We start from the raw sequence: 27,709 nt of genomic DNA on the forward strand, positions 1-27,709 counted from the left end.
TGAATTAGAATACAATATTACTGCAGTTTTCTTTAAAAGATAAAACCTTAAAATAAATATAAAACTAATCTCTGGAACCTGGATAGCTGGAGGTATCAAAATTAATTGAACTCGTGTAAAGTAAACAGTTACTGGGCAAAACGATGCATGTCATGCTTTGGGGTACTTTGGGGAGGGGGCACTGCTCCACAGCTGCATCCAATTACTGATTAAAGGTTTTTCACACGGAGAGACTACGACACCGATATGCTTTTTACAACGTTTTGCAGGTTGTATACTCAGTTTCGCTGTTTTTGGACCAAAGTTTTACAAAGTGTGGTGGGGACTCCTTGTTGGAACTTTTTAAAGCTAAGATTCTCCAAATACGGGCCCAGGTAATACAATCTTTGTTTCTATCAGATAAAACCTCCAGTTTGAATAAGACAAGGATACAAATGTGGTGACTTGAGTCAGACTTGGTAACAATAATTATAGTAATGATTAGTTGGTATTTTGAGATATTGTTCATGTATTTTGCTCTAAAATGCTGCAGTACATCAGTAACAAAGTAAATGAGGTACAAATCTGATCATGTTTTTACATTGCAAGACATACAATACAGACAAAGACCAAGACATGTAACAGGAAGGACAGGTTACATACAAGCAGGCTTTTACCGTATCAGAGTTATTAAAAGATTGGGAATTTTTCTCCACAAAATTTTTGAACAGCTTTAGTATCAAACATATTTAATTTGAAGCAGCTCTGAGAATCTCTTAATGTGTGTCTTTTGGCACCCCCTGAGGACAGAGTGTGTACTAAAGCACTGGTAATCAAAATGTGGTGATCCTTTTTCTTTGACTTTTCCTTTGAAATACCAGGATTCGATGAGCTGGATCACGCAATTAAAAAAATGTTATTGCAAAGCCAGAATTTGTTTTATATGGGAAAACCCCTCTTTAAAAAATTATTATAATAACAATTACCTGTAATATCAACAGAATAGGTACAGAATCTGAACTGGGTTTATTGTCAGATATGAATATTATAAATACAAATATAAGGGTTGCAAAAATAACAAGTTTGAATAAAGGCCTTCTAATTCTGAAACAAAGGTACACCTGCTGTGCTTATTGAATATATAATGAAACAAAAAGCTGTTTATGAACCTTGTATACAGAAGTCAGCATAAAGTCTACAAGAAAGAATATAGGTTTAAAAAGGAAGTGATGCAGCTCTCCTTCAGGCTGATCCACTCCCATTCATTGACTTTCAGAGCTTGTGCTCTTTTGCCGTCTGCATTTATGAACAGAGTGTACCATCCACAGAGGATGTGAGGAAGTGTGCTCCTTCCAGTTAAAAGATCAGTTTGATTTACATACTAAAGTCTCTGTAAAAACAGCCCTCTCATAGGCCAGCTGTGAGACATAATGTCTTTTCTGCCCTGCGTTTTGTCTCTCAGGCTGTTCTCCAAATGAGCCCAGTCTTAGAGCAGCAGACACTTAATTTCTTTTTCACTGACAGTTAAACTTCCCTCAAACTAGCAGCCCACCGCTGAGGGCGCGCCTCAGCCTCGCCTCCCTGCATATGACGTCACAGATACACGCCCCTGTTTTCGGGCTACAACAAGCTGCACGAGACATTCCGGAAAAGAAAGTAGGTTCATCTTCATAATAAAAGCCTAAATTATGAAAGTTATCAGTAAGTAAATGAATATATAAATACTTGCTTTCCTGAATAACTAAAGAAATTAATGAATAGATAAAACAAATATATAAATACATAAAAGTAAAAAGTGTGAATTCTGTTGCACTAGGAAAGACGAAAATTTGATCCAAGCAGGCAAAAGATTGAGAATTTGAGCTGTCGGGACACGTCTCATTACAAAAATCTACTAATTTCATCATTTATAATCTAAATGTCTCTCAAAGCTTTAGATTGTTGGAAAAAATCTTACTAGTTGTGGTAAGATGGTCTGTTAACAACGACATCAAAAACAAATTTAACCATTAAATATGTTCCTTGCACACTGCATCCTTACAATGCTACATTTTAAAATGTGATATATTTTTTTACTATAATCCTGAAAAGATGATGTGTTCACTATAGGCAACATAATCAAAAAGAGACAGAAATTCTATGTGATCACCTTTAATTTCCATTTAGTCTTTATGTAGAAATTGTACAGCTGTTAATAAATGTGTCATAATACACAGTAATTCAACTTTGAAATCCAAATAGCTGTAAGGTTGTATATATAAGTAGCTGTAAAGTAGCCTATGTATTATTGCATCAAAACTCAAGAAAGCTAAAATAACTAGTCACATTAACCACACTTTAACTTCACAGAGGATGATTTAAGCTCCATTTTCTATGTAGTTTTTTATTTATGATACAATCTTGGATATGTAAACGGGTTATACACTACTGGCCATTTTTCCTCATACGGAGATCTAGCATTACTTCTCCCTCTTTCTATCTACTTGCTTCCAATGTTTCCTTGTCATTGCTATCCCTTCTAAAAAAAATATATACCAAAATGTTGAATTCAAGTTTTAACATAATAGCTGTTTTATTTTGAAAGGGCCTCGCAGGATGTGTGGTGCAGTGTCTCCTCGCTATCTTGATGCCCCATCATTTCCTGCTCTATCTCTGTACTGTTTCAGCAAATGCTAGTGCAGGACCAGTGCTCCCAGTGTTCCCAGCAGAGTGTCGGAGGGGCGTGAAGAGTGAGACGAGGCCGGAGGTTCCGTTGAAGTACCGGGAGGACCGGGACAACACGGTGGTAAAATGGCGAAAACATACGACTATCTGTTTAAACTGCTGCTGATTGGTGACAGCGGCGTCGGTAAAACCTGCCTGCTGTTTCGGTTCAGTGAAGACGCCTTCAACACCACCTTCATCTCCACCATCGGTGAGTCCGCTCCTCTCTGTCTAACGGAGGGTTAACCCGCGACCCAACCGACCCATGACCGTTAGCTGTTAGTGGTCCTGATGTTAGCTAACCCCACAGCTAACGGCTGCTTCTCGGTGTTACGGTTTAATAAGTGACCGTGTTTTCTGACTGCTTCAACATCTGGTCCTGTCGTAGAAACAGATGTTGAAATGTCAAAGTTTTTAACTAATGCCTCCCTATTCTTGTTTTCAATTTCAGTATCCATTTCACAAAATTTATTGATGTATTTTTTTTTTAAACGGCATCATAATACATACCAATTCAATATTTATTTAAAATGTAGACATATCTGGTGACTGTTTTGATACTTACAAACTATTTTTTATGTTGAAAACAGAAAAAGGATGCATTCTTGGACACTTTCTGTCTTTAACATCTGTTGTAGCTACGACACCCACAGGCGTAGTCGCGCCAGTTAACACGGTAACTTTTGAAACCGCAACACTGGCCAGGAAAGTGAAAGCTGCAGGGCTGAGGAGGGGGATGACAGTCCAGATGCTCACTTCAGAGAGAGGTGATCTCTGACCCATCTGACTCATGATGAGAGGAATCATTGATCAGTTATACTGATTATATCAATGGTGGCTGTTTGATTGCCTCTTTAAGAAGATAAAAAAAAGGTTTCCATCTCTGATGTACAGTAGTCATATAAACTTTTAACAAAAAGTAAGGCAATTTGTGTTTGGCACATCATTTCTTTGTTGTAACAATGCTTCTTGGTGATGAATCTTATACAATTCGAAAGCCTGTTGTATTTGTAAGGATCATGTATTTGTGGGATGAGCAGCAGAGCTGAGTATGTGGGTTGTGCCCATGAAAAATGTGCCAAATCTTCTCTGCCAATGCCAAACAACTGATTTTGGCATTGACTCTTGTTTGGTGTTTGGTGGATTGGATGATTGCAGTTTGAAGAAACAAGACATATTGACAGTTCAACAATTCATCATTTGACAAGCAGGAGCCTCAGTAGCGTGTGGAAGAACCATACACAGCCACAACAGCCTGGCTCCTCCTCCTCATGCTGGTCACCAGCCTGGTCACACACTGCTGTGGGATGGCATCCCATTCTTCAACCAGCATTTGTTGCAAGTCAGCCAGTGTAGTTGTGTTGGTCACTCTGGCACGAACAGCATACCCAAGCTGATCCCACAAGTGTTCATTGGGGTTAAGGTCAGGACTGCTGGCAGGCCATTCCATCCTCTCCACTCCCAAATTTTGGATCCCCGTTATATGGAACTTGGCCCTCAGTTGGAGATGGTACTAGGGTTCACTCCAAACAATGCCTCAACTTGGTTTTGCGGAACACCAGCTTGAAGTTGCCCAACCGACAGGCCCTATCCAGATCAGTCAAACATGGCATGCCGATTCTTGAAGCAGACATCTACTGACCACTGTAGCAGGGCCCATCGCACCTGGGGGCACCAAAAGCTCAAAACAAGAGTCAATAGCAACAGCAAAATAAGCTGATTGGCATTGGCAGAGAAGATGTGGCACATTTTTCATGGGCACAACCCACATGCTCAGCTCTGCTGCTCATCCCACAAATGCATGATCCTGACAAATGGAGCATCATTTAAAAGGGTAATAAACAGGCTTTCGAGTGGTATAAGATTTATCACCAAGAAGCATTGTTACAACAAAGAAATGATGTACCAAACACAAATTGCCTTACTTGTTGTTTTAAGTTATAATTATTGTGGAAATAGTAGTTCTTTAGTATAATAATGTTCTAAGAGAACTGCTATTAATATGTAAATTCTGAAGTTAAGATGCCAAGAATAAGAGTAAAGCAAATGGTAAAATGACATTATGAAAAATAAATAAATAAATAATAAAAGAATCCCAAAGTACCGTAAATACTGGTGACGGCTTCCGATTAGAAAAAAAAAATCTGTAACAGTATAAAATAAGAAGGGGTGCATGACACTGGATTTTTGCCACTATTTGATATGCAGATATTTACAAATTAATTTAACCCAATACCAATATTTATCCAATTATAGCTAAACCTAAAACTTCAGTCCTTAAAACACAAAATTTGAAGTTGAACAAAGAACAACAAATGAACTCATTTCAGTCCTTAAATGACTCTTTAGTGTAAGAAGTGAGAAATAAGACTTCAGATGATGTAGATCTGTCAGTCCAACCTAAAACTCCACTAATTTATTTGTTTGCATGGCCAATATTTACAGCTGATACAAGCAAATTTTTAGAGCCAAAATATCAACAGAAATTTTTATATCTGCCAATGTGGTAATTCACTTTGTAAGCTCTGCAGATGCTGGTATTCCCTAAGAATAAGAGTAGCACAAATCACAGTATTAACAAGAGAGTATTCTGTCATTTTATCAAATTCTGTCAAAACAGGAAACAAATCACTTTAAAGCAGACGGACTAGGCTTATGTATGCCGTCAGGCTATTCCTCATAGCCGTGTTTCAGAATGGTTTGATACTCGGTCAAGCAAAGGCGGTCTAGTCCACTGGAAAAGTGACTTTAAGGGATAGCCTATGCTGGGTTCAATAACAGGTTTTATCACAGTATTTTACATTTTTTTCATGTTTTTTTACATTCCAGCATTTTGGCCAATAAGCTCTTTAAAGTAAAGGAGGATGTACGCTCTCGCTCAGGTTTACTGTGAGCTATCTTACAGATGGACTGTGCTTAAACCCAGTTACTGTCATTGTCACTCTTGCATCTGCAGTGCAGGTCAGCAGCACACTGGTGCCAAAAAACGGTGAGAAGGTCTAACATCTTCCACTTTCTTTCTCTCCCCTGTTGTGACAAATATTGCACAATATAAATGAATTCAAGTACAGATACTGACATTACTGGGGACCTAATTTACTTAAAATTAACATTCACTTTTTAAAATAACTTTTGAAAGATTAATGCCTTTTATACATTTATCTGTTAATGTGTTTAGCTAAGCAGTGAAACAAACTTATGGATGACAGATGCTCTGGTGGCATGTGTCATTTAGCCGTTATGACACAGGCAGTTTGCTGTATGTTAGATAACAAAGGTATTCATAGACGGGTGATACACATCTATAGGTAAAAGTCCCTGTGCTGTTGTGCTATATATCAGAACTCATGGAATGTGTTTGTTGCCATTATGTAAGTAAGCAATATAAAATGACATGGAGTTCTCAAACCAAACACATGTTGTCGGGCTCCTCAGACTGATGCAGCACACACCTTTCACACATTTATGAGTCTCTCTGAATGCTTCCTGTCTGTCAGAGCGAGCAGAGCAAAGATTGTCTTCCTGGTGGAAACAGGAAGTGGGAACTGTCTTCTTCAATGTGTGTTCGGTGTACATTTATGCTGCATTTTGTGCAGCTCTGTCTGACTCTGTGGTTCAGTTCAAAATGTAAAATGAAAGAACAGATAGAATAATCAGATGTTTGTTCACTGGTAACAAAGCTTAAGTTGTGCTCTGTTTTTAAAAAGTTATGAGTGTGTTTTGTAAAAGTTTTAGAAAAAAAATCATCAGTTGAGAATGTATTTGTTTCTCTTATGTACTAGGTCTGATAAAGTCAAAATTGGGCTCATACTTCAGTTTGAAATGAAGGTACCCTGGAAAAGAACATAGTAGGTTGTTGATGTTGCTACTTCAACATCAAAACAAGACACAAACTCCTTTTCAGAGCTGTATAAAGTCTCAAGAGTTTTCAGCCAAAAGTGAAACTTGTCTACTTTGTATTTCTCATTTGCGTCTGACCCAGCATTATTTGTATACTAAATTTTTAAAGAAGCCACACAAACATTTACCCTTTTAGATCCATTTGCAGAGCTTCTTTAAAATATCTTTTTCAGGGCTCATCATCATCAGCCTGACTCTGGATTAACTTTACTCTTGCTTTCAGTTACTTGAGGCTTAACAGTGCTAAGAGGACGGCCTGTCAGTGAGGATCAGTGCTAGACTGGACAGTGGTTTGTTCCTGGAATTCCTGCTGTTTCAGGTTAACAAAATAACATTGAACTATTTCAACTAACTTTTGGGGTAAAGTTTAATGGTTACACATATAACCCAAATTTCCAAAATGTTGGGTCACTTTGCAAATGTAAAGAAAAACAGAATAAACATATCTCTAACACATCCAAAACAGTAGGGATGGAGCAACAAAGGGCTGGAGAAGAAGTAAGTAGTATTTAGAACCACAGCATCGAATGATCATATTAATAGGTCAGTAACATGACTGTGTGTAAAAGGAGCTTTTTAGAGAGACTGGGTCTCCCAGAAGTAAAGATGGTCACAGGTTCACCATTCTTTGAAAAACTGTCTAAAAATAGTGCAACAATTTCAGAAACGATAAGGATGTAAAATTGTGAAGACTTTGAATACCCCATCATTTACAGTACTTAATATCAAAAGATTCAGAGATCTGGAGAAACCTCTGTGTGCAATAGACAAGGTCAAAGGTCAGTATTGGATGCTTGTAATCTTAGATCCCTGGTTGCACTGCATTAAAACAGGCATGATTTTGTACTAAAATCACTGCATGGGCTCAGGAACACTTTAAGAAATCATTTTCAAAACAGTTCACCATAGGTCTGAACGATTTTGGAAAATAATCGAATTGCGATTTTTTCCTTCAATATTGCAATTGCGATTTGATATGCAATTATTCCTCAACTTTCTTTTATTCCTAAACAAAGGCCGAACATTTCTTTAAAAGTGTCTAATTCTAATGATTTTGACCTGTACTGCAAATTAGACATGAATTATTGCATTAAAGGGTTTTTGTCATTCTTATGTTAAATAAAAAAGTTCAAAAGTGAAGAAGGTAGGATTTTTTGCAGACTATTCTAAAAAATGCACCTGAATGATTACATGGTATGTCATGCATAACATTTCTGCTGCAAAAAAAGTTTCAAACTGGTATTTTGACACAAATTTCAGGTCAAAGAAACATTGCACCTTTTACGATTTGAAAATTGCAGCAGGCTAAATTGTGATTTAATCTAATTTGTGATTAATTGTCCAGCCCTAGTTCACTGGGCCATCCGCATGCAAGTTAAAGCTGAATCCAAAAACTCCTCTGTCTTCTCTGAGCTAAACAATTTTTGGAAACAACAATGCTGGGACCATCCAGCTCGTTATTAGCACACAGTTCAAAAGCATGTATCTCTGATGGTGTGGGGTTGCATGACTGCTCACTGTTATGGTGTGGACAGCTTATCTGGAAAGGAACTATCACTGCTGAAAAGTATGAGGTTTTAGAGCAACATATGCTCCCATCCAGGCAACATCTCTTTCAGAGAAGGCCTTGCATATTTCTGCAACACAATGCTAAACCACAGACTGCATCCATGACAACAGCTTCACAGTAGAAGAGTCCAGGTGCTGACCTGGTCTGCAGTCCAGACCTTTCACCAGTGGAAAACATTTGGTGCATCATAAAATTAAAAATCCTACATCAGACAAAGGGCAACATTCCTCTCTCAGAACTCCAGCAACTGTAGACTGCTGTTAAAAGAAGATGCTACACAGTTGTAAACCTTGCCTTGACCCTACTTTTTTGAGATGTGTTACAGCCTTCAAAATCAAAATGAGCTAGTATTTTTAATGAAATGTTAAAATGGCTCAGTTTTAACATCTATGTTGTACTGTAAAAAAAATGGGCTTGAGAGTTGCAAACCACTGCATAGTTTTTTATACACATTTTACACAGTGACCCAACCTTTTTGGAATTTGGGTCGTACATCATCCCTACATTGGGGGTCCAAGCACAGCAAGGCTTTTGTGACACAGTTTCATTAAAAATTCTCACCAGCTGCAAAACTGTGCCTACTTGGCTATCAAAAAAGGGACTCTTAAGTGGTTCTGGAGGAAATTTTGAAAAAATGAAAATGTATCCACACAACAAATCAACTTGTCTGAAAAGTCACAAATCCACACACTGAGATGAGCGAAATATAGTCTCTTTATCCAAGAAATGAGTGGTCTGAGAATTACAGGACAGAAATGTTTGCTGCTGTTTTTCTACACCTCTGAGCGCCCTTTGTTTGACCTCTGTATGGGTCAACATGTAGGTGTCTGAATGATAAAACACTCTGCAGTCTGCTCATTTATCCACCTAAATCCTCACCCCAGTTACCCAGTCACTAACATCACATCTGTGTGACCCCTCCACCCAGCTCACAGCAGTGATGCCATCAGACTGATAAGTAATGATCTCTGCTGGTTTTCTCCCAGTTCTGCTGCTGATACTTGACGAATTTTAAATATGCTCCCACAATCCTTTGCGGCTATGGTCAGACAGAGGATGCTCTGTCACCACGCTCCTTGGGTCTCGTGAGAGTCAGCTGACCTCTGACTGTGTGTATGTGTGTGTGTGTGAGAGAGATTATGTGGAAGTGGGAACAGGCGTGTTTTGACTGAGTGAAGTGACACAGATCTCCATGATTGATTTATCACAAACTGAATACAACAACACATTCACAGTAAACGCAACAACACTCAGACTGGAAAGCTGAAACTATGTACTGTTTGTCATGGCTGCTAACTACTTAAAGGACGACTGTGGCTCAACAGGTGGAGTCGGTCCTGCAATTGGAAGGTTGTGGGTTGGATCCCCAGCTCCTGCAGTCACATGCTAATGTGTACCCCAATTTGCTCCTTCTGTTTCCTCAGTGGTGCGTAAATGGGTATAGATGTGTATGAATGGATTTCACTAATACTGGTGGCCAATTCTCCGTAGCAACTTTTGGCAACTGTGTGTGAATGTGACGTAAATGGAGGGAAGGTTGTAAATGGGTAAGGTTGACTTGCACTTAAAAAGTGTTATGAGACGTCTGATGACGAGGAAAGCGCCATACAAGCTCAAGTTCATTTACATATACTATTGTTATTGTATTCTCAATCTAGTTAATATACAGACCCACCTCAAAAATTAGGGTATCATGAAAAAGTTACCCCTCCACATATTTTAATTACAAAAGTGAAACGCATGTTCTAGATTCATCACACACAAAGTGAACTATTTTAAGACTTAGTTTTGCTTTCTCTTCTTGACGTTTTAGCTTAAGAAAAATTCAATGATCAAAATATTAAAACATTAGAAAATGCCAATCACAAATGATTTATACAGACATATCAACCTTCTGTAAAATTCTGCTAATAGTGCTAATAGCATTTATGTACTTGGTCAGGGCTCCTTTTGCATGAATTACTGCATCATTGTCAGTCTGTCACTGTATATCTCACTATAAACATTTTGACCTGATTTAATCTGGCTATATTTTTTATCACAGTTTCTCTGATTCATTCAATGTTACTCTGACAGCACTGCACTGGAGACTAAACTTGTTTGATGTAAGACTTTTGACGGCACAAAACATCTAGAGGAATCACATTAAGAGGAATGTTCCACATTACACATATGGAGTGAATAAAACACTATAATGTTGAAGAGGGAGTAGAGGAAAGGAGGGGGAAGAGGGAGGTCACTGACCTGCTCTTCAGCACGTTTCCCTAACAACCAGCTGTAAGTGAGTTTCACTTCCTGGTGACAGAGAAGAATGAAGGGAGGAGGAGAGAGAAAAGGCAAAGTTTAGACCAAATCTCTGTCAGTTAGGAACTTTCTCCTCCTTTTTGATGAGCTTTCAACCAGACTTAGATTGTGTTTATACTTAGATTGTTAGATTATTAAAGAAGACATTTCTTCTATATGGAACTGTGGAAAGTTTAAGTATGATCATGATCCAAACTTTTTACAAAGATAGGCTTGGACTTGTAAAGTCTTTTTAGTCATCTGACAACTCAAAGTGCTTTTTGTACCACAGCTTACACATCCATTCATAGGGATGGGAATTGAGAACAGGTTCCAGTTAGCTGACCGTTTCCAATCCATCAACATCATTTACATTTAATCTCAACATTTGCCTTATCAATGCCTTACTTCCATTTGCCTTGAAAAACTTGATTTGCAAGAGGCAGTCAGGGCGAACAAGAACAAAGAGTCAAAGTAAATGTAAGTACGGCTGGGTATTGCCCAGGGGTGGGAGAAAAAAATCGATACAGCATAGTATCGCGATATTTTGTCTGGCAATATATCGTATCGTGCCATCCACCAAGTATCGATTTTTTTCAAATTAATTTCTAATATGACCTGAAGTCTGTAATAATGGAAAATAAAATGAATTGTTTGGACAGTTGTTTGTCGAGTGAGGTTGGCAGAACTGACGGTCATAGAGCAGGAGAAAGTTAGTACAACAGACATGACAGCACCAGGGGAAGGACATAAGGAATGCAAACAGGGCCCGAATGAGATGGACGTGACACATGAGGTTTGCAAGAAGCACTACAAGGAAATAAAATACTGCAGAAATATGACAAACATGAGGGAAAGACTAATGCTACATCAGCTAAACAGTTGAAAAAAATGGTATAGATCACAATATGTGGTATCGCAATACTTAATGTATTGCAAAATGTTTAAAATGGCGATAATATTGTATCGTGGGGCCACTAGTGATTCCCACCCCTAGTATTGCTACTGATTACCTGAGTCGATTCAATATGAATTCATGTAGGGATGTTTCAGTTACAAAACCTATTTTGCTTCAACATTTAAAAGTTTTTCAGAGAAGTAAAGTTGGAAATAGTACGAAGATTGTTCCAATGAGGCACATTATTAAAAACATCAAGTTTTGCATTAAAATGGACCCCAAACCAGTAGTATTTTCATATTTTACCTTTATGTGGCCTTTCTTTCATCCTGCTCACCTCTGTCTTTATAGTTTTTAAATCCAAAATGTAGCCTGATGTCCTCTGTTAATTTTGGAGGTGCCTACAGAGGAACGGAGCTTCCAGACTCCACCAAGTCTGTTTTAAGGCAGAGATAAGTCACTTATAACAGGTCCAAGTTAAAACTCCTGTTGTTAAATGAAAAAAGTAAACATGATGAATAATTGTTACTTAGTTTGAGTAAGTCTATAATGTGTAATTACAATAAAGTTTGTAATGTTTACAATGTGGTAGTTGTCACCAAAAAGGGATTCTCACTCTATACATTTTCAGATATTGTGCATGCAGTGTGGTGCTCTAACAATGATCTGTTATAGACTATAGTGACAGTGCCTGTCCCTCAATTATACACTGCTACCCATCTGTCTGTCTGTGACATGTGTGCTATTGGCAGATGTTTATGCTCATTAATAAAATGACAGAACTCACAGCACTGATAAAAAAAGAAATGTAGATCATGTTATACACTGCTCAATAAAATAAAGGAAGAGCATAATCATCACAGTGTAACTCCAAGTCAGTCACACTTCTGGAATATCAACCTGTCCAGTTAGGAAGCAACACTGACTGTGACTCAATTTCACCTGCTGTTGTGCAAACGGGACAGACAACAGGTGGGAATGAGAGGCAATTAGCCAAACAACCCCTATAAAGGAATGGTTCTGCAGGTGGTGGCCATAGACCATTTCCCTCTCCTTGTCCTCTCTGGACGATTTTTGGTTACTTTTTCATTTTTCCAGTGCCCTCTCCACTAGTGGTAGCACGAGGCAATATCTGAAACCCACAGGAGTTACTCAGGTAGTGCAGCTCATCCAGGATGGCACATCCATGCGTCCCATAGCAGGAAGGTTTGCTGTGTCTCCCAGCAGACTGTCAAGAGAGTGGAGGAGATACAGGAGATACAGGAGACATCAGGAGATGTGGAGGGGGGTGTAGGAGGGCAACAACCCAGCAGCAGGATCGCTATCTGCTTTTTTGTGCAAGGAGGAACAGGAGGAGCACTGCCAGAAACCTACAAAATGACATCCAACAGGCCACTAATGTGCATGTTTCTGCACAAACTGTCAGAAACAGACTCCATGAGAGTGGTATGAGGGCCCTACATCCACAAGTGGGGCCTGTGCTCACAGCCCAGTTCTGTGCTGCCTGATTGCCATTTGCCAGAGAACACCAGAACTGGCTGATTCGGCGTTGGCGCCCTGTGCTCTTCACAGATGAGAGCAGGTTCACACTGAGCACACGACAGACATGAGGGAGTCTAGAGACGCCGTGGACAATGTTCTGCTGCCTGCAACATCCTCCAACATGACCAGTTTGGTGGTGGGTCAGTGATGGTCTGGAGAGGCATTTTCTTGGAGGGCTGCACAGACCTCCATGTGCTAGCCAGACTGCCATTAGGTCCTGTGGTGAGGTCCTCAGACCACATGCTGGTGCAGTGGGCCCTGGGTTCCTTCTGATGCATGACAGTGCTCTGCCTCATGTGGCTGGAGTTTGTCAGCAGTTTCTGCATGACGAAGGCCTGTGTGTTCCCCAGACCCGCAACTCTGGGACATCATGTCTCGCTCCATCCACTGCCACCAAGTTGCATCATTGACTGTCCAGGAGCTGGCTGATGCCCTGACCCAGGTCTTAGAGGAGATCTCTCAGGAACCATCCGTGGTCTCATCAGGAGCATGCCCAGACATTTAGGGAGCACACACAGGCACGTGGAGGCCATACACACTACTGAGCCTCATTTTGAGTTGTCTTGAGAAATTTCACAGAAGTTGGATCAGCCTCTGATCTGATTTTTCCACTTCTATTTTGAGTACGATTCTGAATCCAGTCTTCCATGGGTTAATGAATTTGGTTTCTATTGATAGTTCTCATGTTATTTTGTTCTCAACACATTCCACTATGTAATGAGTAAAGGTTTTCAACTAGAATATTTCACTCATCGAGATCTGGGAATTTTTTTTTTTAGATTTTTTTTTGGCCTTTTTGCCTTTATTGGATAGGACAGTGGATAGAGTCGGAAACGGGGAAAAGAGTGGGGAGAGAGATGCAGAAAATGGTGCCATGGGCTGGATTCAAACCCGGGTCGCCTGCGTATATGGCATGCGCCTTAACCACTCGACTACTGGCCCCCTGAATGTTATGTTATTTGAACTTCATAGAAAATCTACATGAGGTGTGAGTTTATTGCCCATCTCTATAAATAACTAGAGTTCCCTTCTTTTTAAGCACTCTGGCATTTCCCCGCTGTAAACAGGAACAGTCCATGCGTGATTAGTGTGGCTGTGAAAAGGAGGAATAAGGGTAGTAAAATAAACCACACTGTATGGAGCGTTGTTTACGGGGCTTTCACTAAACAATCAGGGTTTGAGGCAGCGCTCCTCTGGAACGTAGCACCCCAGATGATAACCTGTATTGTGTGCGTGAGTCAGCCCAGTCTGTAGCAACAGCGGCTTTAGTGCTCTCCCAGAGTCTCTTGGAGAGTTTAGCTGCTCGCGCTGCACACACAGAGTTTTATGTGTATGTAAGAAATATCCTGCTTGTATTGATAACGTGCCTAGATATCTGAAAGAAAATAAGGAACTTCTGGAAAGTAACAACACAAGCTTAACCAATGACAAAGATCTTACTAGATGGAATGGTAAATGAAAATTGCTAAAGAGAAAAGCTAGGATGCAAAATGAACACCTGTAAAGCTCCAAATGCAGGTAGATTTTCCATGAGTGGATTACATTTTGGAGGGCTACGTGTGCATAGTGGGTAAAGACATTTTTTTATCAAACATTTGATCAAACAAACACTGAATATGCTGCACAGTGGGATGCTTAGACTGACACAATTACACAGAAATACTATCCTCCACATGTCACTGTTTCCTGGTGCATGCAGTAGCTCAGAGTTGCTCTGTGATCTGTACAGGAATACTGTCACAGAATGCATGGGATCTTTGGATTGATAGAAAATACATCATGGTGTTCTTAGTGAAAACGAGGTCTCACTGACGTAGTGAAGTACTATGGAGGCGCCCTTTACAAACAGGAAACGAGTGGTACAGTTTTAACATTTGAATGTATGGTCACTTTGGTCTTTTCTCCACCCACTCACTGTTTCTGCAGTTATTACTTATTAGTTTGTGGCTGCATGTGAGAACACATTAGTAATCCTAGTTATCCCACACATTTGGCTCTACCTTGCTGCTGCAAAGGTATCCACACACTCAGTTTAACAGCTCTGTGCTTGATTCTTAAACTGAAGATGTAGTCCCTGAGAGCAACTATCCTGTTTGTTTGTTTGTTGTTTATCTACACATCCCACTGTAGGAGCAGTCTGCTCAAATACCCTTTCACTAAATGAACCGTTATGTGTCCAACATTATCAACCCAAAAAAACTTGTGTGGAGTTTTGTGTTTGTTATGCTGATCAACTCATTTGTTAGGGAAGGGTCCTATTATTTTGGCCTGTAAAAATCAGGCTTGGCCAGTTTATTTTTTCACTTGCGTAGGGATGCATGATATTCGACTTTTGCTGATAAACAATATTCTGGTGTCCACAAATTCATTTTAGCTGAAACAGATACCAGTTCCTACATGTAGATATAGTTTAGGCCTAAAACTTCAAAGTACAACTCACTTACAAAATTTAAGAAATTAGAATGAACAAAAAAAACCCTTCACAAACCTTTTTGTACATACAGTTGATATTTTTACCGCTCACATAGGCTGATCATTACACCATGTCCCAAAAGTTCATGCACCCCAATGGGCAACATTTTCGTGGGTCTCTCTCCAAAATAGGTTGCATCTGGTCAGCCAGATGTTGTGAGGTTGTTCAATAAGTGCATCTGGTTGTGAGAGGCCTATAAATTTCTTATTTTGCCAAGGAGCATGTCACCGAGAGAACCTGTTTGGTAGTGCTTCCAAGATGGCCAAACAAAAATCTGGAAAGACTGCTCTTTCAGAGCCTCAGGTCCATGCTCAAGCCATTGCCCTGTGCAGGGCAGGGAAAACTTGCAGGGAGGTAGCTCAAGACCTTGGCAGAAGCATACAATGGAAGAAGAAGTGGTGGCAGAGACACCAGAGTTGTGACTCCCTTAAAGACAAGCCCTGTGCAGGTCACCCCTCTGTCCTGAGTTCGAGAGCCAAGGACCTCATTCAAATAGGCCGAGGGAAAGAGACACCAATCCTGACTCGAACTAAGTCGAAGACTAAAGAATCTTGGGAAAGCAGTCTCAAAAAGTACCATCATTTTCTGACTAAGAAACTGGGTCTCAGAGCAGAAAGAAGACAGCAGATTCCAACAGATACCAAACTGCAAAAGGAGAAGTGGCTGTCTTTTGCCAAGAAGTATGCCAAAATGACCCCAAGAGACTGGGAAAACTAGGTTTTCTCTGATGAGTGCCCACTCTACTTAAGTCCATCTCCCAAAAGCCAAAATGACTGCATCTACACTGACGATCGAAAGAGAGTGCCACTATGTGAATAAGTCAAGTTCAGCGCCTATTGGATGGTCTGGGGGTGATGTCAGCTTCAGGGCTGTCTGAATTGCATGTTGTACCCAGGGCACCACCATCAATGCTGAATATTATGTCACAAACATTATCCAACCAGTGCTACTTCCCATGCTCACCAGAAAGAAGAAATTGGGCCCCATCACTGCTAGGAAGATGTTCAATAGGTGTGTGGAATAGGTCTGCATTCAAGGTGGTGCCCCTGCACATACTGCTAGTACAACTCAGCAATGGCATTCTAAGTGGCTTTCTGGCTTTCTGCGCAAAGAGGAATGGCCACCCAACTCCCCCGACCTCAACCCGATTAAAAACTGCTGGGGTATCCTGAACAGTTGGGTGTTCCACAGCCCACCTCCTACCACTATAAAGCAGCTCAATGCAAGGGCTGTGAGGGAGTAGGGCAACATTGAGCCTTTGGTTCGGAAGAAATTAGTGCATTCTATATCCGACAGGCTGAGGGCTGTAATAAGATGCAGGGGGATACACTGGCTTTGGAATAAATGCATTCTGTTGAGTACTCACAATCTGAGTTGACTTTTTCTGTGGTGCACAAACTTTTGGGACACGGTGTAAAGTGGATGTATCAGTTGTAAATATTGGCAGAAATTCTCAGATTTTTTTGATACTGATGACTTTTTAGGCCAATATCTGCAAGTACCAATATGATGAGGATAATATCATGCATCCTTATCTTGCCACGCTTAGACCATTTAGAATTCCCAAATTATTATTCTTCTTATTATTATTATTTTTTTTTTTTTGGCAATAAAAGAGTGAAATTTATAATATCATGAGGCCAAAATTACTTTTGATTTGCCAACTAAGCTGTCTGAGAGTTTTAAAAGTCTCATGCAGTCTGTGAAAGCAGGGAGGCACAACAAATGAATAGCATCCTACTGCTGCTATGAAAGCTTAAAGATACATTTTTTAGTATTTTTGCCCTAAAATATCTAGTCAGTATCACTCCACTTGATCAGGATCAGGATGCTTCCTGGCCGTCTCCCCATGGAGGTGTTCCAGGCACGTCTGGCTGGGAGGAGACCTCTAGGAAGACCCAGAACTCGCTGGAGGGATAATGTATCCTGTCTGGTCTTGGAACGCCTTGGGATCCCCCAGCAGGAGTTGGAAAGTGTTGCTGGGGAAAGGGATGTCTGGGTGGACATGCTTAGCCTGTTACCCCTGCGACCTGGCTCTGGATAAGCGGATGAAGATGAATGGATTGATGCCCTAAAATATTCATTTAAAACATGACCATTCCTGTTTTTTTTTAATCAAGTTCTTACAGTTTGTTAAATGATTTCCAAAGTTTTCAGAGACAGAGAAATTCTAAATATAATTGTAATGGGACATGTCTTGTCATGATGGCTGCCATCAGTTTCGAGTTTGAACAGCCAAACTCACCTCTGTAACCTGGAAACGCTCACACTTGGTTATTCAAGGGAGTTGAGACCAGCACTGCTCAGTGCTGCCCATCTCCAGGGCCTCCTTCTCAATACTACTTAATGTTTTGAATTGATATAATGAACAGAAAACCAACAATGTTGTCATTCATAAATTTCTCATCATGAGAGAGAAATACAATCCAAGATTGCGCTCTAGTGCTGCTTCCAGCATCCTGGGACTGCTTCCAGTGTGAATGTGGAAGCCCAGTTCTCCCTCATTATGAGAAATTTATGAACGAAAACAAAACATCTGTTTTCTGTAAATTAGGGGTGCACTGATCGATCGGCCAAGATCAGTATCTGCGTCTATTTCCTTAATTTTAAGAGATCGGGGATTGGCCGATCCTTGTAAATAAGATCGGTGGATGAGATCGGTTTCATATGCTTCTACCTACTAAAATGTGAAAAATGAAAGACTAAAGGAACTGATATAATTTAGTAGTTTGGACAGCAATGCTCTAAACTTTTCATTTATATTTGAGAGAACTACCTCATGTGCAGTTAAAACAACAAGTTTGTATTGTGTCACAGGTATTGTTCAATGTTATTCAGTAAAATAAGATTGGAACATTGAAGGTGTATGCTGTCAGTTATAAAAAAAATCGGTATCGGCAAAAATCGGAATCGGCAGGTCAGGCTTTTTAAAGATCGCTGATTGCTGATTGGCCAGAACATTGCAATCTTTACTGTGAATACACCTTATGAAGTGCCATTTTTATTGAACAGAATTCTCCCTTCAAAACGAAGTAAACAGCAGAGATGGGTGTAGCTGGGGAATGCTGCTCTGTACTCCATATGTTGTAGTACTGTTTTAGTTTAGAGCCTCCTGGTTGTGGAACTTTACATACTGTGAGTCTTATCCTAAAATAACAAAATAGGACATAATTAATGGATTTAATTTTTTTTAAACTGGTGAATTCAGTCCTTAGTATAATCATGATTAATCTGTTGACAGCCCTAGTTATGTTACAATCGTGTTTACATTTATCTGTATAACTCTCTGATGTGTCCTGCTGTGTATTTCATACATCTTTCTACTTGTGGTTTTTGCCCTTTTGCTTCTCTCTATTCTGCTCCTTTTATTTCTCCAAAAAAACACCAAGGCACACTTCTTAAAGTGCATTAAATAAGCGCTCTAAATGTAATTTGGTATAGGCCCTTGCTTTAATGGTTCCTTTGAATTTAAATTGATCAGATCAGGCATCTTTAACCCAGGTGAAAATATACCTAAGTTGTGGTTGTAAATGCTGCTCAAGAACATTGAAACGGGTGAAGCTGTTTGGAGAAATCAAACCAGCTTCTGCGTGTGTGTTGAGGAAACGAGGTGGGAATCAGTCATTGTGATGAGGGTGTAAAGGTGGAGAATCATTTGAACCAGCATCATTAAATGCTCCTCAGTGAACAGGAAACATGTCAGGATGCAGAGCTGTCATGTTTTGTATCCAAAGCTTCTTGGAAACAGATTTTCTCTGTGCTGAAGCAGGAAACTGCATTTGTTCACATTTGTTTGTTAAAAATATCTTTGACTTCCTTTTAAGTCAGAGTTGCACCCAGTCAGCTGACAGATTTAACATCCAGAGCGGAGAAACAAACATACCTCATGTGTTGGATAGAAGGGTTATTCTATTATATCAGTGGAGTTGTTAATGTGTAGCTTGTCCCAGTAATGGCCCTGCAAGAACCTGAAATGTTTTCTTTCCTGACTCGTTTTATGTTCCTTTGTCTAGTGTTTCTTTCCTGATCTGTCTCTCTGTTTTATGTTTCAGGAATCGACTTTAAGATCAGGACAATTGATCTTGATGGCAAAAAGATCAAACTTCAGATTTGGTGAGTTTGGACTTTGAGTTGCCTTTTCCTAACATCCATTCCTAAAGTTTTGAGAGAAGCCCCTCCTGAAATCTTCCTGACCTGCCCGTTTACATGTGCACCTCACAGCGCGAGACTATCCCTGTCAGACCAGTGTGGAGAGGCCTCAGGAGAAAAGACATGACGAAAAAGAACAACGCTTAGACTGCAGACAAAGCAAAAGCATTTGGTGCTTTAATGACAATTTTTATCTTTTTCAAGAATTCTGCATAGGTGGCACAACCAGTTATTGGGTTTAGGGGGAAATATTCCTACACATAGGGCCAGATAGGTTTGGATGGCTTTTTGCCTTAATAAAACTCATCATTTAAAAACTGCATTTTATGCTTTTTGACTCCAGTTATCTTTGTCTAATTTTAAAATTTGTTTGTTGATCTAAAACATTTAAGTGTAACCAATATGAAATCAGTAAGGGGGCAAATACTTTTTCCTAGCACTGTATGTGTCCACAGTGTTAACCAGCTCTGGTTAAAGGTGCTTCTGTGAGCAAGAATATACTCATTTATGACTGGCCTTATAATTGATCCTCTGCTAGGATTTGGCAGTGTGAAATTTTTAATACCATTAAATCTTCTACAGTATAAGTTAAAACCCTCTCAAGATCAGAAATAATTTTATGCTAGAAGTATGTTAGACCTTGTCCTAATTTTTGAGCAGAGCGCACACCTCTACTCTTATTTAGTCATTTACAAAGGCTTCTTTTACTAAATTAAACAAAAGACACTGCAAGGGATTTATTCTTCACAAAGTTTACTGGTAAAGTGAATGATTTTTTTCTCGTTAGGACAGAGGATGAATTCGAGTTTTGTTCTCTTTTTCCTCTCCCTCTGTGCACAATGGTCACTTTCCCTCTTTTTGTTGTTTAATCGATAGCATGATAACAAAAACGCCATTTTACAACTGGCTCTGGTACCATGAATTAATGTTCTGTGTGCTTTAAAGCAGTTAGAAAAACAGCTGTAAATATTTGTTTTCATGTGCTTGCTGCTTTTACTAAATGGTTGTATTCTGTTAAGGTATTTTTAATTGATACTCCAGTATTTGTTTAAATATTCATGGGATCCCTTGCAGAAACTTTTTACAGGGTCAACATTTACATAAACCGTCAACCTCATTTTCACTGGTAATAAATTATGGGGGAAAACACTGAGATGGTTAATGATTTTGAGATTAAGAAAATTCAAAATGATCAGTTTTTAAAGGCTCAAAATGTGAGTTTAAAGGTCAAATTTTTTTGTACAAAAGGTCAAAGCACTAAATTTAAAGTCAAATCAATGTTTTTAAAAGGCACATTTATGAGATGGAAAGCCAAAATAATGAGTTTAATGATAAAATAATGAGAAAAATATGAAACCATGAGTTTTAAAGATCAAAATATGAGTTAAAATTCTAAATTGTTAGACTAAAAGGTCAAAATATGGGATCAAAGTCAAAGTTAGGAGTTTCAAGGGTCAAAATATGAGAAAAATTTAAAATCACGAGTTTTAAAGGTGAAAATCTGAGTTAAAATTCTAAATTGTTAGACTAAAAGCTCAAAACACGGGATTAAAGTTAGGAGTTGAAAAGATCAAAATATGTGATTTAAAGTCAGGAGTTTTAAAGGTGAAAATAAGAGATAGAATTCAAGATAATTTCTTAAAAATAATTAAAATATGACCTAAAGTTTAAAATTATGACTCTTAAAGGTCAAAAATATTTTAAAAAAATTAAAATCAAAGGTGAGTGATTATTGTGAGATGCTAGATTGAAAATATTAAATGAAAACTCAAATTAATTTCATTTCACACATTCCTGACTTTTTATAATTTTCAAATTTTATGACTTGACAAGGAGATTTTAAATCATCAGGGTTAAGTTTACATTTTTATACTGGAGGAAATTTTCAGACCTGTGGGCCAGCTATGATCAAAATATGATCTTGCGGTCCGGGTATAACTGCACCACAGGCCGGATTTGGCCCCCGAGCCTTGAGTTTGACACCCCTGGGCTGTGAATAATATGATGGACTCTAAGAGGTCGGAGGTCAGTGCTGTCTGTTTTTAAACAAAGTCTTCTTCCTGTTTCTGCAGGGACACAGCAGGTCAGGAAAGGTTCAGGACCATCACAACGGCCTATTACAGAGGAGCCATGGTAAGACACGCCCCCTCGTGCCAATTGGATAGATTGGGCAGACTCAGACCTGTGTAGTTGTGTTAGGCTCAAAGCTGTAAAATGTCCTTAAAACTTGATACGTTAAATTATGAGTGAGGGATTAAACTCTCTTTAACGTGTAAGGAATGATTATGGATAAAGAAAAAGAGGTCGGTAGTCCTGCCTAAAACTCCACTGACTTATTTGCTCATACAGCTCGTGTTTACAGCTAATACAGGCAGAAAGCAGAAATGTTCATATCTGCCAATACCAACATCATGCTGATAATATCGTGCATAACTTATGTAATTGTTTCTAAGTTTGACTTTGATTTTCAGAGTAGAGGGAAGCAGCTGAACCAGGATGAAGATGAATTCTTTCTGAAATAATCTGATTACTAAAGTGTCAACAATACTAATAATCTTGGTCTGTTTTAGTTTCTTATGATGCGGACTAATTTAGTCAGGATATAAACATATATTGAAGTCTGTTACCCTGTTACTGAAGCAGTGTCACAAGAGAGCCATATAACATCTGAAATGTCACTCTGGGTCTGTGTGGGCTGATGGTGTGTTTTTCTTCACATATCCGGAGTTAAATGTCACCAACTCTTGGGGCACTTCCTGTGCTGATGTCACAGCACATGTCACTTCCTGTCTTTTGTGTTTCAGGGCATCATGCTGGTGTATGACATCACCAACGAGAAGTCCTTTGATAACATCAGGAACTGGATACGCAACATCGAGGAGGTACACCCTGACCCTGCGATATCACTTCTAATAATCTCACTCCATAACGACACAAAATGACCAAAAACAAACTGAATGAAACAGAAACATTGCATGACTGAAAGGTTAAAGTTGAATACAGTCACAGCTGAAGTGTGTTAGAGCTGCCATCTTGTGGCCAAAAGGGGTAATTCATGATTTTAAGAATAGCTCAGGAAGGATGAACCTGCTCCTGCTGGGATTTTTTAAACTAAAATGAAACTTGTTAGATAGAGACCTGTTTTCTGGTAGAATGATGTAGATGTGTTTGGATTTAGTGACTAAATTACAGACATCTTTCTTGACTGATTTCATCTCTGCTGTATCTGTAGCTTTAGAAGATAAAAAGTGACTTATTGAGGGAAGTGTGAGACATCAAAAGTAACACATTTTTGTTGTATTTTTTTTTTTTTCAGCATGCATCGTCAGACGTGGAGAGGATGATTCTGGGAAACAAATGTGACATGAATGACAAGAGACAGGTGTCCAAGGAGAAAGGAGAAAAGGTCTGTTTCTGCCTCTTAAAGGGGGGTACTAATGATCAAAAAGTGGCCTTGGCCATCTTTTATCAAACACATGTGCAACAGAGAAGCAGACTGTATGATAATTTCAGTTCAAAGCTCTGTATTTATCATTCTGGATATGTGGGAGAGGATTTGCTCAAGTCCCATGCCAGGTATCAGCTTGTGCACTCACATTTACAAGTCAGTGTGGATTAGAGCCCTGTGCAGGACTCCTTTCCTAATCCCACTACTGCCTACTCCCATCAGATTTCTGTTCGTTACTGCCCACTTCCATCAGATTTCTGACCATAACTGCCCACTCCTGCAGCACGTCCCATCCATTCCCACCTGCACCTGCAACATGTGTGTCAATTCTTCTTGCTCCTGCATGAATTCAGACAGTTTATGAGTAACAGTCAGAATAACAGACGCTAGAATGGCAAGCTCAGTGTGTTAACTAAGGCACCAAAGATTCCTCCCTGAATGAAAAAACTCTAAAAAAAAAACAAACAAACAAAAAAAAAAAATTCTCATATCCTCTCCATGCATAGCAACTCCTAGTCATGGGTTAGTAATAAAATATTTGAGCATCATGAAAAATGCAGGCAGGCAAAGTTATACTCTCATTATGCTGTGCTGTTACTATACTTGTCCATGCATTACAGGCTTTAAGCCATAAGGCTAATTTGCATGGAAAAGGGAGTGATTTTTCCTCAAATAGCTGCAGAATGCTCAGCATCTCCATGCACTGGTGCATCTGCATGCTGATTGGTCAACATTAGGGGAGTATTAAAGCTTTTGGGTATGTTTTATAAATTAGATGGTGCCTTTTTGACTTATTACAACATAAGAGTGCAAGCAGTCTCTCTGTAGAGCTTTTACAAAGCATCAAACTGCTCACATATTAACATTTATACACAGCACGGGCAACTATAACTGAGGACATAAAGCAGCATTTAAACTCTGATTTCTCAGTGAATCATTCTAACAGCAATGTGTGACATGTCTCTTTTGTTACCTTGTTTTATGTGAGCATAGAGAAGTGCTTGTTAGAGAGAGCTTACTTTCATTTGGGAGTGTGGAGCAGGTATCATCTCATCCGTGCCAAATACGTGTCCTTGTTTTAACAGTTATTGAAACAAGGACAAACCTGCAGTGTGATGCTGGCTTTGTGGAGGCAGATCCAGATTCAAACATGTTTACCAAGGACCGTTGACTACAGCTGACAAAACAGCATTTAAACCATGATTTCTCAGGGACTGATTCTAACAGCAACCTGTGACACATCTCGTGTATTATCTCCATTAATATGAGCAGAGAAGTGTTTTAAAGAGAGCTTACTTTGATCGGGAATAGTGGAGCAGACTATTCCTAACCCTAACTATTCACCCAATGTGCACAGAGGGAAAGTAGCACAAAACACCGGCTCTGACACGCTCTTTTGAGCTCTGAGCAAATAAAGGCATTCAACTCAGGTGTGACGTCAATCCCAGCTCCAGCATCTGACTTCAGAGGTAAATAGAATGCAAAAGTGGCCCCTGAATGATGACTTAGCGCAATGTTTTGCATATATATTTATGTATTTTTATGAATCAAGCATCCAAGAAGTCCTCTGAGAAGTATCAATTGGAGCAACGCTTCAGCGTCCATATCAAGAAATACATGTATACAGACAGACACACCACCATTTATAATAGAGTAGTATGTTTCAGTTTTACCAAGTTTGTTCTGAATAATGCTACTTGGCTTAATATTACACACTGCACCCTAAAGGTTAGCTGGTCATCGATCTTGACATCCAGATTCCAGGCAGATTTAGTGGGTGTGAGTTTGTTTAATCCCAGCTTTATATTGATCTGGGCTTGTATGGACGGGCTGGCTGGGCTGACAGTTATGAAGGTGGTGTTCCTATTGAATACCAGCAAGGTGTGATTAGATCCGAGCTGAGTAATACAAGACTAAAAAATTGCTAGACATACTGAAATATTTTCAACTCTACTCAGTGCTTTGGGGAACCAAATTAAACCTGTAAAACTGTACAAAACAAGTACGATACATACCCTGAAGCATTAAAAAGGTTCTTTCTAAGAAATCTGAAGTCCACTTTCAAGTGTGATGACTCTGCTGTCTCTCATATTGTTGTTTAGCTTGCTATTGACTATGGAATCAAGTTTTTGGAAACCAGTGCAAAGTCCAGTATCAACGTGGAGGAGGTGAGTCCTAGTCAGACATTTTAAATCACTGCTGCATTTTTACAAGATCTATTAAAATATTATCTGATCCTCAGGCTTTTTTCACACTCGGCAGAGACATCATGACTCGACTTAACAGAAAAATGGTGAGTTTATTTCACACGCGGCAGGAGCTGATCATACATCATAAACAATACCTCTGAATGCTGAAAATATTTACATTTTATTTAGAGGGATGGAATAAAACCATCCAATGATTTGGGCTCTTAAGCTGGCTGATCAGACGTGTTGATATGTGACTGAAAGACAGAGCTGTGAAATTCTGTCTTCCTGTATTTTTCAAGCAGAATGACAACAACCCATCAGGAGGAGGTGGGCCGGTTAAAATCACAGAGCCTCGGTCTAAAAAAAGTTTCTTCAGGTGTACACTGTTGTAGGAGGAGCTCCCACTCTCACCTCCTTCTCCAGCTGCAGCAGAACTGAACCTGCTGCTGCAGGACGGAAGCGTCGCTGTGCACACCAGCTGAGGAACAAACCTGTGGAATCATGAAGAACTGAAACTTCTTCATATTGAATCTGCTCCTTCAGGAGCGTCTCTGCTTCTTAATCAGCTAATCAGCTCAGATCTCCATGCTCATCTCCTGCACGCCCTCCTCCTCCTCCTCCTCCTCCTCCTCCTCCTCCTGTTTGTGTTTTTTACTTGGCACCCTGAGAGGATGCCCATCAGTCTCGCCCTCTGTTTTAAGACAACGTACGCTCCCTCTTTGAGGATATCTCACTCTGGAGAGAACGTGTTGCTCTGTGGAGACGTCTGAGTGTTGAACTGTTTTTGTTTTTTCTAAATGTCACAGCAGCTCTGCAGATGTTTGTTTTCTTCAGGCTGAAGGAAAAAACTTTTCATCCAAAGAAGAGAAGAGCCTGAGGATCTGATCAGATAAGTGATCATCGAGCAGAAACATTATTAATGAATGAATGTTTGATGGAATCTTCTGATGTTACAATCCCGCACATCATTATTTACATATGAAGACACATTTATGTGTCATATTAGGGCAGAAAAAATGCTTTAGTTGAATATAAAATCAAATACTTGATCTTCTAATCTTACAAAGGATCAGTGAATACATGAATAATCTATATGCATAAAATCAAAGACTATGAGAAATATGAAATGATGAACGTATTGTCGTAAAACTCATTCACCATTAATGGGTGTTCTATTTTTATTGTTTACAGTTTCTTTACTGATACTTTAAGTCATTAAGATTTAAACCAAAAAACTTTTAGTCATGTTTAATAACATTTAAATCAAGTATTTATATTATAATAGTTTTGAAATGTATCAATATGAAATCATCAATCATTATGCACTGACATAAATCTGTAGGTAGAAAACTACCTACGTAGGACATACTAAGTATACAGCACATATACTCACTAGCCAGTTCATTAGGTACACCTGTTTGATTTCTTACAAACTCAAATATCTAATTGTCCAATCACATTGCAGTAATTATGTATGCATGGTAAATAGGATGTGCCTAAGAAAGGGGATTTAAGTTATTCTAAATGTGCCATGGTTGTTGGTGCCAGATGAGCTGGTCTGAGTATTTCACACACAAACAGCTAATCTACTGAGATTTCTCACACAACCATCTCTAGCTGGGTTTCTGCAGATCCTTGGGAAGTCTTAAATAGTCTTAAAGTACACATTTGAAATTTAAGGCCATAAAAAGTGTTAAAGTCTGATTTTACAAGTAAGAGGTCTTAAATCCTAGAGCAAACTTTGACTAAGACATGTCCATATCCTGTAATAATCTTTGTTTTCTAGTCAACCTTCCAATTTTTTAAAGATTATTTTGCCTTTATGCAGACAGGAATGCTGAAGAGAGACAGGAGATATAAAATATTTGGAGAGAGTGGGGAGAAGACATTCACCAAACAGCACAGGGACCGGGAATATATCCCATAACCAGTACACTGCAGTTTTAATTTTTTTTTACTAAAACAGTTACTAGAACTATTGGTCGCCATCATTTTTCCCATGACAAAAACTAGACTAATACTAACAAAGAAAGAACTGCGATCACTTAAACTGACAAAAAGTAAGCCGCGTTTTTGTCAAGATGACTAAAACTAGACGAAAACGTAATTTCATTTTCCTCAGACATTAAAAATCCATGATATTGCTCCACTGTGAGTAAATGTTGCAGGTGCAGGTGGGAATGAAAGGGACGTGCGGCAGGAGAGGGCAGTAATGGTCAGAAATCTGATGGGAGTGGGCAGTAGTGGGATTAGGAAAGGAGTCCTTCACAGGGCTCTAGTCCACACTGACTTGTAAACAAGAGTGCACAAGCTGAAAATTAGCATGTCAGAATATGAACCATCTGTATCTCTTCTGCCTCTCAGCAGGGACCCCAGGTTTGGCAGAGTGCAGAGAACACACTACCATGACTTGGTACCAGATTTAAGCAAGAGAATAAATGCTTGGACTTAAAGTAAAGACTAAAATGTGAGGATTTTTCATGGACTAAAACTAGACTAAAATGTTTGAGTTTCTGTTGACTAAAACTAGACTAGAACTAAAAAGAGTAGAAATGACTAAAACGTGACTAAA

The 27,709-nt window shown here is 39.2% G+C and overlaps 1 protein-coding gene across 2 annotated transcripts; it reads left to right on the forward strand.

Moving 5' to 3' along the window:
• Positions 1 to 235: 235 nt before the first annotated feature.
• LOC121513964 (ras-related protein Rab-8B) lies at positions 236 to 27,602 on the forward strand. 2 transcript variants are annotated; one of them, XM_041794009.1, is made up of 9 exons: positions 236 to 374; positions 2,646 to 2,893; positions 19,401 to 19,461; positions 21,570 to 21,630; positions 22,302 to 22,379; positions 22,814 to 22,903; positions 25,048 to 25,113; positions 25,188 to 25,238; positions 25,437 to 27,602. In XM_041794009.1, the coding sequence occupies exons 2-9, from the start codon at positions 2,770 to 2,772 to the stop codon at positions 25,527 to 25,529; spliced, it is 624 nt and encodes a 207-aa protein (XP_041649943.1). In that variant the 5' UTR covers positions 236 to 374; positions 2,646 to 2,769; the 3' UTR covers positions 25,530 to 27,602. The 2 variants fall into 2 exon arrangements, with proteins under 2 accessions (XP_041649943.1, XP_041649951.1); XM_041794017.1 differs by having other exon boundaries at positions 25,440 to 27,602.
• Positions 27,603 to 27,709: the final 107 nt, after the last annotated feature.

The sequence above is a fragment of the Cheilinus undulatus genome, linkage group 1 (assembly GCF_018320785.1).
Source record: "Cheilinus undulatus linkage group 1, ASM1832078v1, whole genome shotgun sequence".
In the NCBI taxonomy this organism is placed as follows: domain Eukaryota; kingdom Metazoa; phylum Chordata; class Actinopteri; order Labriformes; family Labridae; genus Cheilinus; species Cheilinus undulatus.